Source organism: Adelges cooleyi, unplaced genomic scaffold, assembly GCF_023614345.1.
Source record: "Adelges cooleyi isolate 19-005CV unplaced genomic scaffold, UGA_ACOO_1.1 ACOO_flye_CR_arks_rails_tigmint_CR_PRNA_30, whole genome shotgun sequence".
Taxonomy (NCBI): Eukaryota; Metazoa; Arthropoda; class Insecta; order Hemiptera; family Adelgidae; genus Adelges; species Adelges cooleyi.
In genome coordinates, this window is record NW_026095971.1 from 23,270,330 (window position 1) to 23,284,604 (window position 14,275).

General features: G+C 30.8%; 1 protein-coding gene across 2 annotated transcripts; it reads left to right on the top strand.

Moving 5' to 3' along the window:
* The first annotated feature begins 2,367 nt into the window (after positions 1-2,367).
* On the top strand, positions 2,368-13,259 carry LOC126839116 (uncharacterized). 2 transcript variants are annotated; one of them, XM_050574178.1, is made up of 22 exons: positions 2,368-2,594; positions 3,780-3,924; positions 4,001-4,258; positions 4,333-4,464; positions 4,819-4,984; positions 5,054-5,178; positions 5,265-5,389; positions 5,452-5,670; positions 5,743-5,948; positions 6,377-6,565; positions 8,123-8,314; positions 8,397-8,532; positions 8,632-8,755; positions 8,949-9,150; positions 9,423-9,702; positions 9,783-9,895; positions 9,966-10,264; positions 11,225-11,463; positions 11,543-11,776; positions 12,106-12,264; positions 12,475-12,660; positions 12,806-13,259. In XM_050574178.1, exons 1-21 carry the CDS (start codon positions 2,466-2,468, stop codon positions 12,622-12,624), a joined length of 3,822 nt encoding a protein of 1,273 aa, XP_050430135.1. In that variant the 5' UTR covers positions 2,368-2,465; the 3' UTR covers positions 12,625-12,660; positions 12,806-13,259. The 2 variants fall into 2 exon arrangements, with proteins under 2 accessions (XP_050430135.1, XP_050430134.1); XM_050574177.1 differs by having other exon boundaries at positions 12,475-13,259.
* The last annotated feature ends 1,016 nt before the right edge of the window (positions 13,260-14,275 follow it).

The window sequence follows — 14,275 nt, forward strand, 5'->3', positions numbered from 1 at the left end:
TATCAGTTCTTATGTGTGTTTAAAAAACAATTTTATTCGAACTTGTCTTGAAGATCTAGATGAGATTTCGTCTCATATAAACAATTCAGATCTACCAACAAATTAATTAAATTTTTCGAATTCGGAAAACACTCCTTTTAAATTAACGAGTCTAAAAGTAGGTACAACTGACTATGGAAATTTATCCCTTCCAAATCAAAATGCCTTATTTTATAAATGCGGATATTTGACTAAAAAATGAAAAATACAATTTTTCTTATTAATTTTCCTAGGGTTAGTGTTAAAAAATAATGTAGGGCAAATATTAAAGGAAACATTCATTTTCCACATCCATGTAAACACTTTGATTTAATATTTTTAATAAATTCATACACACGTTTCAGAATTTTTAGTGTAATAAATATCCACAATAAAAATCGTATATGTCTGTAAAACAATCAAACAACCGTAAATTACCTATTCTGACCCATTTGTAGATTTTTTTTTTATCTTTGTAATTTTGTAAAAAAAAAAAAATGTATTATGTTTAACGTAAACCGTGTGTAGGTACCTAACCTAACTAAATTTTCTATTTTAATGTTAGTTGTTTCCAATTGTATTTTCAATCGTTAAATAAATTAAACATTTTTCTTTGGAATTGATATTTTAGTTACAAAAAAAAATTATTCAAAAGTCAAAACTTTGGTACATAGGTAATATGCACGAGCGAATCTTTTATCAGTTTTGTACATTAAAAACCTACCTATTATATTATTATAGTAAATCAAGTATACCTACTGAAATTAAAATTCTTCTTGAAACTAATTTTACCATGATAATTTATACAATTCTTCATTATCATTAATCATAATGTAAACAATGGGCTCTTTGATAAGAAAAGTCGGCCATTTACCTGACTTCGACATTAATTCAATGCCGTCAAAATCAAATTTTGAGTCGACATCTATTTTCAGGTGATTAAAAATTTAACTTGTTATTTTACTTTTGTACCTACACGTCTAATTTTTTTTTAAATGGTTTAAAGAAAGTGTTTGGTTTGTAATGGCAGTGTTTAATTGTATTATTTGAAGAAAACTCCACTCGTGAGTACTTTTTCTATGAAGTCTTATTATTGTAAATGTATTGTAATATATGTTGTACGTATATTTAGACAAATATTTATCGAGTCGTCTTCAGATTGCCCAAAGATGAAAAAGATGTTGTACAATATTCATTAAACAATAATTTATACTTCTCACAGTGGTATCACTGATCCTACCTGGAATCTGGATGTAAACGAAAAAGTGACGACTATTTGGTAAAGACCCATTTAGTATTATGTGTTACATCTATAATATAAAAATATATATTCATCTATACATACAAAACTAAAAATAATAATATTGTATAGATATAACATTATAGTGGTGTAGCCTTAAAAAGATGGCCGCCGCGTTTTTGTGTGATAAGGATCTTTAAAAAATTAGTTTTAAAATGATGAAAAATGGGAATAACAATGATTTAGTCTAGAATGTAGTGATCAATATCAAAACTAACATGTTCCATTGTATCCTATGAGTTTTGATACTAAAAATTCTTTTTCAATCTTAATTTATTTTATACTGTTACTACATGTGTCAAAACTGAAATTTTGTAGTTATTCTTTTTGACAGACGTTTTTGTTTATGTCGTTCTAAAATATTAGACAATATTCAAAATTGTATCTTTTTTTATTTTATTCCAGAGCTTTATCAGTTTTCAAAATTTAAATTTTAACGTATATATTTAATGACTTTTTTTAATTAAGATTCAAAATGTCGACTGGCCGATAATCATTTTTAGATGATTACTTTAAAAATTTTCAAAGTTTAAAAAGTAATTATTATCCAAAAGTGCATTATCGACCAGTCAACATTTTCATCAAATTATTCTTAATTAAAAAAGTTAACTAAATTTATACGTTACCATTTAAGTTTCAAAAGCTGATTGAGCTCTGAAAATACTAAAAAAAAAAAAAAACATTTAGTAATTTTATAATATTGTAAAATAACATAAAAAAAATTTATAATAATTACATACAACTTCCGGATGCACATCTGTTCGATAAAACATGTATATATATATATATATATATATATGATTGAATTGTGTTAATTATTATATTGTATAGATTTTCTAAGACCTCTACCGGATACCGATGATAATAATTATTGTGAAACGAACCTAAAAATGCATTTATAGCATACCTATTTATTAACATCACGGTTCCAGGTCACTGCAATACTAATCGCCTGACATCATAAACATATAACTATTGGTCATAGATAATAATACGATGGTTTCATTAATAATATGTAAATGGAAATTAAAAAAAAAAACAACTTTCAATCAGTCTATTTATTATTTTAATATATAACAAAATATTTTATGAATAGTACACGTTGTTATTTTATTTAATAATAATAGTACAAAACCACTTTTTTAGAATGATGTCTCGAGTTACTTGGGCTGATATGATTGATTACGACCAGTCAGGATGTGCCGACGAAATGCTAAAGAAACAAGTTGAAGCTACTCCTGATGCCACAGCTGTCGTTAACGTCGATGGTTCAATAGTAAGAATTTAAATTATTATTATTAGGGGAACTAAGACTAAAACGCTAGGTCACTTTCTCAAGTGTCTACCGAACAGATTTCGATAATTTTTTTTTTTTTTGTTATATAGTTTAACATCTTTTCTATGTGGGCTAAAAGCCCTATTTTTTATTTCTGTTTTCAAAAAAACTGTAGATTTAAGCATTTATATGCTTGCTTTTTTTATATAGTTTTTTTCTAATAAATATAACTAATTCTCTAATTGCAATAGTCGGCATTTTAGCCGGCATAGAAAAATAGTATATTAAAAATAGCTACTGGATCAGTTTTTGTCAAATTTTACCTATCTTACCTGTATTCTCTATGGCATCAGTAGTTACAGTGGGCAAAAAATGCGCCTAAATTCTTATGTTACTCGTGAGACGTACAGACAGTACATTTTGGATATCCGGTCCGATTAAGGCGTAAGGTATAGGCAATTTTTCGAAAAAGTAGATTTAAAATTTAGACCTATGGCAATTGGTAGCATGTACCTATAAAATATAAGAACAAATTTAAAAAAAAAACATGATTATAACCACATTTACTGTCTATAAAACGATTTCCATATATTATGTATTATAATGGTTTTTTACCATTTACATCACTTTCAGCTATGATCTTTCTTGATCTCTCCAATCCTGTTTTGAAATCGCCATGCCCCGAACTTAACCCACTTGGCTAGCTTTTTATCGTATTTGTTGTACACTCTGAAGTTTGACTCGTGCCCTAATTAATATATACACCATCACAATAATAATAATACACACATGTTTAATTAATAACGTTCAAACTGTATACTTACCTACTTATGAGTTGTAAGAAAATTAGACATCAAAGTGTCAAACGGGTTTAAAATTCGATAACAAAAAATATATATTATTTCGCATGACTGTAATTGGCTTATTATTGCAAATAAACTTTACTTTACTTTTAAACTACAATTAAAATGGACGACGTGCCAACTAACTAGTTAATGTTTTTCCTTTTTTTTCAAGAATTACTTGTATTAAAATAATTTACTGTCTTAAAATATGTTGTGTGATATTTTTCATTATAATAAGTTGTAACCTATTTGCTTGTAGTATATTTTACAAAGGGAATTTATTGATGTACATTTTATTAATTGTTGGTAAACTAAAAATTAAAAACAATGTTTTTTACAGACTACTTTTAAAGAATTAGACGAAATGACTGATGTTTTAGCAGCAAAACTAAAGAATTCTGGCGTTTGCCTCAATACAATCGTTGGTATAATGATGGAACGGTGTTTAGAATACACCGTCAGCTACATTGCAATTCATAAAGCCGGTATTATATATTTATTGCATGCAACAGTTTTAACATTAGTGCATAATAATTTATTATACCTATTATTTTTGTGTAGGAGGCGCATTTGTGCCGTTGGAAATTTTGTATCCCGACCTACTGCTAAACTCTGTACTTGAAGATTCAAAACCCAGACTGATTGTTACAAAAAAAAAGTTTGAACAGCGATTCCAAAGACAAGACTTGATTTTTTTAGACAGAGGCTGGTTTGAGGATTTCAAAAACACTGTAGACCTGTCACAACCAAATGAATCAAAACAGTTGGACGATTTATCGTGCATAGTATACTCGTCTGGTACTACGGGGAAACCAAAAGGTTCAGAAAATAATAAGAAACTATTTTTTTTGTTGAAAATAATGTGCTTACTTGTTTTTTGCCTTGTTATATAGGTGTATTGTGCCCGCATCGCGGAGCTGTATATTCATTCACGTGGAGACACAAAGCATACCCTTATGAAAGCACCGACAGAGAAGCTTGCAATGTATTTTTTATATGGGAGATGTTAAGACCTCTTTTAAAAGGTATAATCCTCGGCTTGACTTGTCTATGCTGACCTCGGTTTCCACTTTTCTCTCATTGCTTTTCTTGATCACTCTCAAGACGCGCCTGGCATACTTTACTAAAACCCACAATACTTTCCATGTGTCATCTCATTCAATCTCTTAAAGATTAAATCATTATATACATAGAATTTGTCTTGTTTACGTTAACGTCAATTTTAATATTCTTGTTGCATCTATTTGTCTATTATTGGGTTCTTATTCAATAGCTGTTAATAGTTATTGTTAATCTTGTTAAAAACAAATTGTGTTTTAAAAATTTAATTCTAAGTTTATAAGATAAATCGTGACTGATCTTAGACTTTTTTTTTTAAGGAGTTCCAATGTATATCATTCCGGACGATGTCGTTTATGATCCACCACTGTTGTTGCAGTTTCTTCGAACGAATAAAATTACAAGGATGGTTTTCACGCCATCTCTTCTTCAAACAGTTCTCGATTACAAAAATCTCAACGCAGCTAAAGGTCTAGAAACACTAAAGTAGGTTATTTGTTAATGGAACAATTTTTTACATTTACATTATAAATTGTATTACCTAATTTATTTCAGACAAATATGGTTGTGCGGAGAAGTGATGACTATGTCATTAAGGGATAGAATGGAGCTAATTGCACCGTGGGTTAAAATGTTTAACTTATACAGTGTGTCTGAATGCCATGACGTCGCGTGTGCTGGTACATAAAACATATTATTATTATTATTTAACGTTAAGGTTTAAGCCAAGGCGATTGAAACACTTTTTTTCATATAAAATGACAAGATGTTTCCAAGCGCAGTGAAATCGAAAACGGTACATTTGCCCCGGTCGGTCCACCATTGCCGGGAGTACATTTTTTCATTATGGACAAGGAATTTAAAATACAGAACATCGGCATGCCGGGAGAAGTAATAAGTGAAATGTGTTATTTCGTCAACGGAGTTGACACTATTTTAACATATGTAAACAGATACACGTCGGAGGGCCAACTCTTTCCATAGGATACCTGAACCGACCAGAATTGAACGCACAAAGATTCATAACACGGCCAAAGACAATACCATTGGAAATCGGAGACCGCCTATACAAAACAGGCGATTGGGGTTATCTGCGATTCGACGGGAGTTTAGAGATTTGTGGTCGATGCGATTCTATGATAAAAATTAGAGGTTACAATGTTGAATTGCAGGTCGATCACACTGACTGAAAATACAATGTATTCAAAAGGGACCTTAATTTAACACGGTTAAATGTGTTCCAGGCTATCGAAGCGACCATTTTAAACGAGCCCGAGGTGAATGCCGTTTGTGTTTTATCAGTCGGGGAAGAGTGTACCAGTAGCACGCATTTAGTAGCCTACACATCACTAATGCAACAATCGACATTAACCGCAATGGAATTGAAGAAACGATTGAAACTAAAAATTCCATTTTACATGATTCCGTCGTTTTATTTATTCCTCGAAAGGTATTTTTTATTTTTTACATTAAATAATTTGTATATTTTAATTTGTAAACATATAATCGGTATGGCAATGCGATAGTCAATATAATATTATGATCATAGTCGTTTTGTTAAATCCACTTGACAAAACATTTATAGAATTAAATTAAATGCTATATTTTAAACTGTACAATTACATTTGTATTTTTATTTTGTTGTTATAATTTTACATAACTTTAATTAAAAACACTTACAATAATAAATGTATAGCTAAACAAGACTCTGTTATTATCGAGTTTAAGTATTTATCTTCTTCTTTGTGTCGCCATTAGTTTTTATAGTTACCTACTGCAGTTCCTATGCTTCCTATTGCTAATACACGTATTTCATAATTTGTGTATGTGTATTATGTTTGAATAAATTTAATTATAACGATCAATTTGTTATTATAGATTACCAGTCGTGGAAACTTCGGGAAAATTAAACAAATCAGCACTGCCTAAAGTAGATTTGAACAAAACAAATGACATTTCTATAGACAACTGGAAAACCGAAACTGAAAAGACCGTTGCCACTATATTTTGCAAAACATTACAAATGTACACCATTGATGTTCTGGATAATTTCTTCGAAAACGGAGGGTAAATCGTGCACAATATAATATAAGCTATCATCTTTAATATTATGTTACAGCATATATGTATAAGTATGTAACGAAATACGGTATAAATCTACTTTAACGGGTACATTTTTTTAATTTTTTTTTTTTTTAATAACACATATTTGCCTGTACAAATACACGTCTGGGGGAGAAATGGCCACTTGTTGGCACTCTTGAGTGTCAAATTTGTCTGGCAAGTGTTAGCATTAAACCCAAAAACTGCGAAATTCAATAAAGCATCTGAGCCCTAATTGATAGAGAATGACCAGACGTCAAACGTGAGAAACTCTAGAATTTACTAGAAAAATATGAACACAAAAACTGTGAATAATAAAATTACATTACAAACGAACGGTGGCTTTGATGAAGGTACGTGACGTCATAGGATTAAGTGTTATGTTGGATCGAGTGGAGAGAAGTGGTCAGGTTTTTTTTATAGGTGATAAGATAACTCCAATGATACTTAAACAATAGTGTGTAAAACAATAGTTTTACAAGCGTGTAATGAGACCGGCTGTGTTTTATGACTCAGTACAGTATAGACAATCGTTGTGATAACGACCACGTTATTAAATATCTCTCCATTAAACATATTTATTCACCGAAAATAATCGCTTTATTTTTATACTATTAACATCATAAAAAGTGCGCGTGCAATCCAGTGTCGATTTTGAGTTGGACTGCCCAAAATCAAAACAGTGCTCATTGCATGTTAAATAGTGCCCTCTTATCGGCGTTCTTACTACTTGTTTATCTAATTTAATAATATCGAAGGTAATCAAATTACACTTATCCAAGTCCACAGTGCTCATTTATATCATTACAAATCACTTGCATAATTTGTCGTCTTATTGTGAGTACGAATAACACGCATTTTAAGAATAACGACACACAAATTAGGTCGAGTGGGTATCTCTCTGGATATTTTAGCTGTACAATTGGGTTTAGAGTCGTTGGCCTCCAGAAGGTTGTACAACGACATAGCTTTTATTCATAAATTAATAAACTGTAAATTATCCTTTCCAGAATTCCTATGCAAAACATACTTAAAAACTCCAACCTTTAATTCAAGAAATAATCGCCCGTTGTTAATACCACAATGCTCCACAAACTTAATTAAACATAGTCCGGAGTATCGCATATTAGATGCATATAAGTACAATGTACATAATTAGGATTTTTTCCTTTCATTCCCAACTTAAATGAAAAAATATTATATTAAATATATTTAAGCCTACACGTGTTTATTGTATATAAATATATTTACTATTATTTCTATTTGTACATATCTAATACCCAAGTTGTTGCTGTATATTATTTTCTATAACTTTAATAACTGTACTCGTTACCCCTTTGGGGTGTTAAAACTTTAAATAAATAAATAGGTATTACATTTTAAACACAATAGTTTTTGTTTTAGCTATCTCTATCATTTCAGCCATTGATATGTTTATAGATCCGAGACCGTCCCTACTCCACTGTGCTCCGTTCTCTCTGTTATGGATGTTTTTTTAATTCATTTTTTTATTTATTATAGGCATTCATTATTGGCTTCAGGTGTAATTGGCGAGATCAACGACAAGTTTAAAACTGATTTCCGTGTTCACGATTTGTTCCTCAATCCCACGGTTGTGGCAATGTCTTCTTTACTAGATAAAAACATATCCACGAATAAAGAAATAAACTTGGAAGAGGAACTCGAAAATCAAATTGATAACTCAATTATTATGTAACGATTATTATATATTTTTATGGTTAAAGTGTTTGTTATGTTAAACATTACAATATAGTTAGTTGTTATTTTATTTTAGTCCAAATAAAATGCTTCGCGCGTTTTGGAGGTCTGTGGACATTAATCGAAACAAGTTTCACAATGGAAATGTTTTACTGACTGGATCGACAGGATTTTTAGGAGCTTTTATTCTTCACAGGCTATTACAGACTAAAGTAATATTAATAGATAGATAATCATATTAATATCTAATAATAATTTGACATGAACTCGTATAAATACATTTCTAAGACATGTATTAACTGTTAAACTAGGCAAACGTTTTCTGTTTGGTAAGAGACTCGGTTAAATACAGGCCGTTAGAAAAACTTGAACGAACGATGAAAAAGTATAATTTAGACCTTGAACCATTTCATTCTAGAGTGACTGTCTTAAAAAGTAAGTACATTATTTGTGTATTGGCAATACAGGTGATTACTAATTAAATACAGCGGCTATTGTATTTGAAGTAGTTTTGATTATAATATTTATAAATAATGAAAACGCCAAAATATAGATTTTGGGATTTTCCCAATATTGGGAAAAATTTTAAAACTTTTTTAATTATCACAAATTACAATTATTATTTCAGGTGACATTACCTTACATAAATTTGGATTAGGCGATGCCGATTATGATGCCTTGTGTTACGATATCGACTATGTTATACATGCTGCAGCACAAGTAAACATATCTTACCCGTATGGAACATTGTACAAAGATAACGTTTTTGGAACTAAAAATGTCATCAAATTTTGTTTGGATGAAAAATTAAAGCCTTTACACTTTATAAGGTAGTTTAAATACATTATACTTATTGTTGCTTAGAAATATGAACTCCTCTCCACCACCTGTTGAAACATTGCTCTTCTCGTTTAATTTTTCAATTTCTTTGTTTTATTTAAATTAACTGTTTATTAGTAAATTATTCATATAAATCAAGTAGGTACTTGATTTATATGAATTATATGATATCGTTCAAGGCTTATCCGGTATTTTTAATAATAAAATTAAACGAAAAAAATGCATTCAAAAACAATAATCATTTTACTTGTACATATTATAGTTCGTCATCTGTTTTTCCCCGCGGCTTAAGAAATATACAAGAAAATGACGACATAAAGAAATGGGCGCCATTGTTAAAAGAAGGCTACGGACAAACAAAATGGATGTCGGAAAATTTGATTTTGGACGTTGTTAAAAAAGGATTTCCGGCTTCAATATTTAGATGTGGAAACATAAGTGGAAGTAGATACGTGCAAAGCTGTTGGAACACGGCAGATCTTACTTTACTTCTCATACAAGGCGTTCTGTACACCAACACATGTCCTGATGTCGATTGGCAGGTGTATATTATTATATTTTGGTTTTTAAACTGTTAAAAAGAACGAGGTATACCTAATGGTACTTATAAAAAATTGCATAGATTGAATTGACACCTGTGGATTTTGTAGCAAATACCGTTGTGGAATTGGCCCAGACGTTAGATAAATCTTCAGGGAAAATCTATCATCTGGTCAATGATCCTTATGATTCAGAGTAATTTTCAATAGACTATTAACACATGATCAATTACAAAATATCAATGATTCATTTTGATTTCCCATAGAAACTTATGGCAAACTATGAAAGAATTTGGCTACGATTTAAAGAAAGTGCCCTACGAAGAATGGTCAGAAACAGTGGTTAACGAATCGATGCCCGAGTTGGCCAGTCTTACTTATTTGCTGAATTCTACGCTTAAACAAAAATGTTACTTAGAAAATCAATCTACCGTAAAAAGGACAAATTTGGATGCATATTTATCTTCAGTTAACACGGTGTATCCTAAGTTAGACAATCTGGAATGTCTGAGAATACTAAAAACTCTAAACGCGTTAAAACTAATACCACAACCCGATGTTAAAGGTAATAATAACAAATATTTGTGATGTTGATAATAAAAAGTTGGAAGAGGCCTTCAAAGTAAAACAGAGGTTCAAGCATAAAATCGTATAACGATATCACAGATTAGATAAAAAGGAACTATCTGCACAGAATAAACTGATGGCAGTCTTAGAGTTTATCAAGAAACGGTCAAAGATCTTGAGTTTTAGCCAGTGATGCCAAAACTTAGATAATTCCTTTTTTTCTCTCTGTGATTCATGGCTACACTGTTCATTTTTTAAATTTCGCACACCGACAAAAATGTCGCGGCTATTTTCTGCATTTGACGAATGATCAGTTTAGCCGAAATGAAAGAAAAATCAGAATTTCCATGCACCTACCAGCACTGTCCGTTTTAGCCCATAGGAGCCCGTGTAAAAACTGTATAGTTTGTTCTCGGTTTTCTTCTAATTCGTGATAATATATTCGGTTATCATTTATTTCTTATGATTGATAAGGAGTTTGTATAATAATATTGTAAAATATCTGCACGATAATTTTAGACTAATTCATGTGGCTACACTGACATCTTTGCGAGTCCCTAAGCGGTCTTTTTAAAAAATTCCTTTGTTTTCGGTCGATTGAGCTATCTGTTTTCTTATAGTCCGTGACTGTAGTCTTAAGTACAGCATAAACAGAAAAGAAACAACACAATTTGTACGAATATATGTAGATACAATTAGTAATTTTAGTATAACCAGTTCCAGGTTGGTTAGGTTAGGTTCAAAGTCAATTGACTCTTAATTTAAGCTGAACATATCCAAATAAACATATGTACTGGTTATATATATAAAGAAAAAAATAATACAGTGGTTGGGACAAGTCAAAATCCGTAGATTTTTAAAGCCATGATATAGCTAATGATTTCTCAAATCTATCACAATATATTTACAGTATTTTTAATGACTTTATTGTTCTATCAATAAGAATTTAACTTTTTAGACGTACCAAGTGTACCACAGATGCTACAACAGTTACCGTTAAAATCAAAAGTAGTATTGATTACTGGAGCTACTTCAGGAATTGGTTATGAAATAGCCAAGAAGCTTGCATTGGCTGGAGCTATGGTAGTTCCTACTGGTCGAAGAATGGACAGATTAATAAAATTGCAGAACGAATTAATTGCATTAGGCATTACCAATGTTGTACCATATAAAATGGACGTTACCGATCAATTGGATGTAATAATTAATACTTACCAGTTTTCAATATAAATTAAAAATCGTGTACAAAAAAATATATACTGTAAATTTTGTTTAGGTTCAAACAGTGACTGAGAATATTGATAAAACTGTTGGTCCAATTGATATCTTGGTCAATAACGCCGGGGTTTTGTTTTATACTTCTTTTGATAAGGTCAAGTTAAAAGAATGGGAGGAAATGGTTCAGGTTAACTGTAATGGTATGCTTAATTGCCTCGGGGCTGTACTTCCTTTTATGACATCAAGAAAGTCAGGTCATATAATTAATATTACATCAGATGCTGGTCGAAGAGTGAGTAAAAAAACTGTATATTTATTACAACTTGTTAAATTTATAACTGCCAAGTAGAAATATACCTTAATACCACAAAGACAGGAAAAAAAAGAACTTTGGTCAAACTTATCACGATGGAAAAAATTGACTGTGGTTGGACTACTTTGAAGTTCTTGAAATAAAATCAAGAGAAATATTTTTTAGGAAATTTTACACATTACAATGAACGCTTCTTTTCGTTGTTACTTTATTTTTCAATACAAGCAATTTAAAATAACACTAATGACCATTGCGGGGCACGGTGTGTTAAATATAATCATTTATAATACATTCTATGCTTTATTTAGTCTTTTGCAGGCCTTGGGGTGTACTCGGGTACAAAGTTTTTTATGGAAGGTGTGTCTGGTGCGTTGAGAACTGAAATGACTGACTATAATGTAAAAGTAACGTGTGTTCAGCCTGGCGATGTCACAACTGAATTATTTAACAGGACAAGCGATTTCGAAGTAAATACAAATAAATATTAAGGAATCTGTATGTTGATACGACATACATTAGCTTTATCCCTCCTATCATCCCCAGACCCTTCGTGCTTAGTCTCCGAAAAATAATATATTTAAAGCTGTGACCTTATGACCAAATTGAACATCAGATCTGCCCATATAATTACAACTGTCTACGACGTGTGCCTACTTATATACTGTTTCTATTTGTAGGCGAAAGAACGTTACGACATCAGTTCCAAGTGTGGAATCCAAATCCTGAACCCTTCAAATGTCGCAGAAGCAGTTTTATTTGCATTAACACAACCCTCATTTTGTGCTGTCAATGAAATTCTCATCCAACCGACAATGCTTCCGCTTTGATTTGTATTATCATCGAATGATGTGTTATATTAATTGGTTTGTATTAATTATCATTTATATGTTGTTTTTGTTTTGTTTTATTGACACAACTCAAATTGCAAATCAACTACTAAAAGTATACTAATTTTCTAAAATTCTATTCTATTCTAAGCCACCGTACTGGCTTTTTTTTCTTTAATAGATATAACGATAAACAGTATGAGGTAAACAGCAAGCTAACAAAATGGAACTTTTTAATCGACTTTTATTAATTATTACTTTTTGCTATGTAAAATACCATGACATTTTGGACATAAAAAATACCTAGAAACCTTCAAATTTGGTCTCAGAAAATGACTTCAAGCACAGTTTACATTTATAAGGTTTTTCCACCAGTGTGCGCGCGTTTGTGTACTTTGAGGTAGGATTTACACGAAGAGGACTTTGAGCATACTATACATTTATAAGGCCTTTTGCCAGTGTGCCCAAGTTTGTGGTGTTCAAAGTGGTCTTTTTGAGAAAATGTCACAGTCGTCACCCTCAATATTTTGTTAAGAATGTATTCCTGTATACTGTACCTATGAAGTATAATATTATATTTGTATGTATTTGATATTATATATTCTTAATATATCGTTGTACTCGCTTATGATCAAGTATTAATCAAGTATTTAATTATTTTCTTTTATAATTTGGTTTTTTTTTTTTTGTAACCTGGACAGGTATACACATTTCTGTGTACCTTTCAACCCATACAGTACTTTCACAACGACTGTCGCATTGTAAACGAACGAAAAACACCAGTTGAATACACGCACTTAGATACATTCTAAGAACAGTGATATTTTATAAAAACAATATTTTATAGGTTCACCAAATCGTCGTGGCTCCTACCTGCAAAATAAACAAAAATAATTGTTGCAGAAACACCTGGGGAGGTTAGGTTAGGTCACACTTCGCCCCGGTCGTACTGTACTAGACTTTTATTGACATTTTTAAATAAAGAACAATTTACCGAAAACGTAGAGCAATTTCCAATATTTGGAGTTTTGATATTTTAGCTTCGGTGCGGAGCTGAGAAGGTATTGTTTTTACAATGATGTGTTTTTATTTTTTATTTTTGTGTCTGGACCGTAAACCGCTGAACCGATTTCTTCGTGTAGCAACTCTGTAGATCAGAAATCATACCTGAAAGGTACTTTATAGGGCTAATAATTTTAAAAAGTCACCCCTTCCCCATCAAAATCGAGAAAAACACCCAAAAAATTTACAATTTTTTCAACTTAAAATTACTATGCTCTAGAACTTTTTTAAAAATAGTCGAAAAAGTTCCAAATTTATATGAATTGTTCTTCAAACATAGTAATATGTTACTAAACATTAACAAATCAAAAGTTTTTCAGCCGAGTCTGCAACCACGAAAGAGTATTTTCATGTCTCGTTGAAGTACCAAATAAATTTAGAGTAGTGGTGGAATTATAGATAATGATATAGTATATTAACAAGCGGTAACAAGCCAGTATATTAAAACGTCAAGTTTCTGGCTAAAATTATAGTGTTTATTATCTGGCTTAAAACAATTCATAGAGAATTTGGGCTCTTAAACTGTTTTGAATTTATTATTTAGTTCTAATTTGAACGTTGAACATACAACATATCTCTTATCTCTTAT

Coding starts and splice junctions, on each gene's coding strand:
- LOC126839116 (XM_050574177.1), top strand. CDS start 2,466: ATGATGTCTCGAGTTACTTGGGCTGATATGATTGATTACGACCAGTCA. Junction 4,259..4,332: donor TACTACGGGGAAACCAAAAG/GTTCAGAAAATA, acceptor CTTGTTATATAG/GTGTATTGTGCCCGCATCGC. Junction 11,777..12,105: donor CATCAGATGCTGGTCGAAGA/GTGAGTAAAAAA, acceptor TGCTTTATTTAG/TCTTTTGCAGGCCTTGGGGT.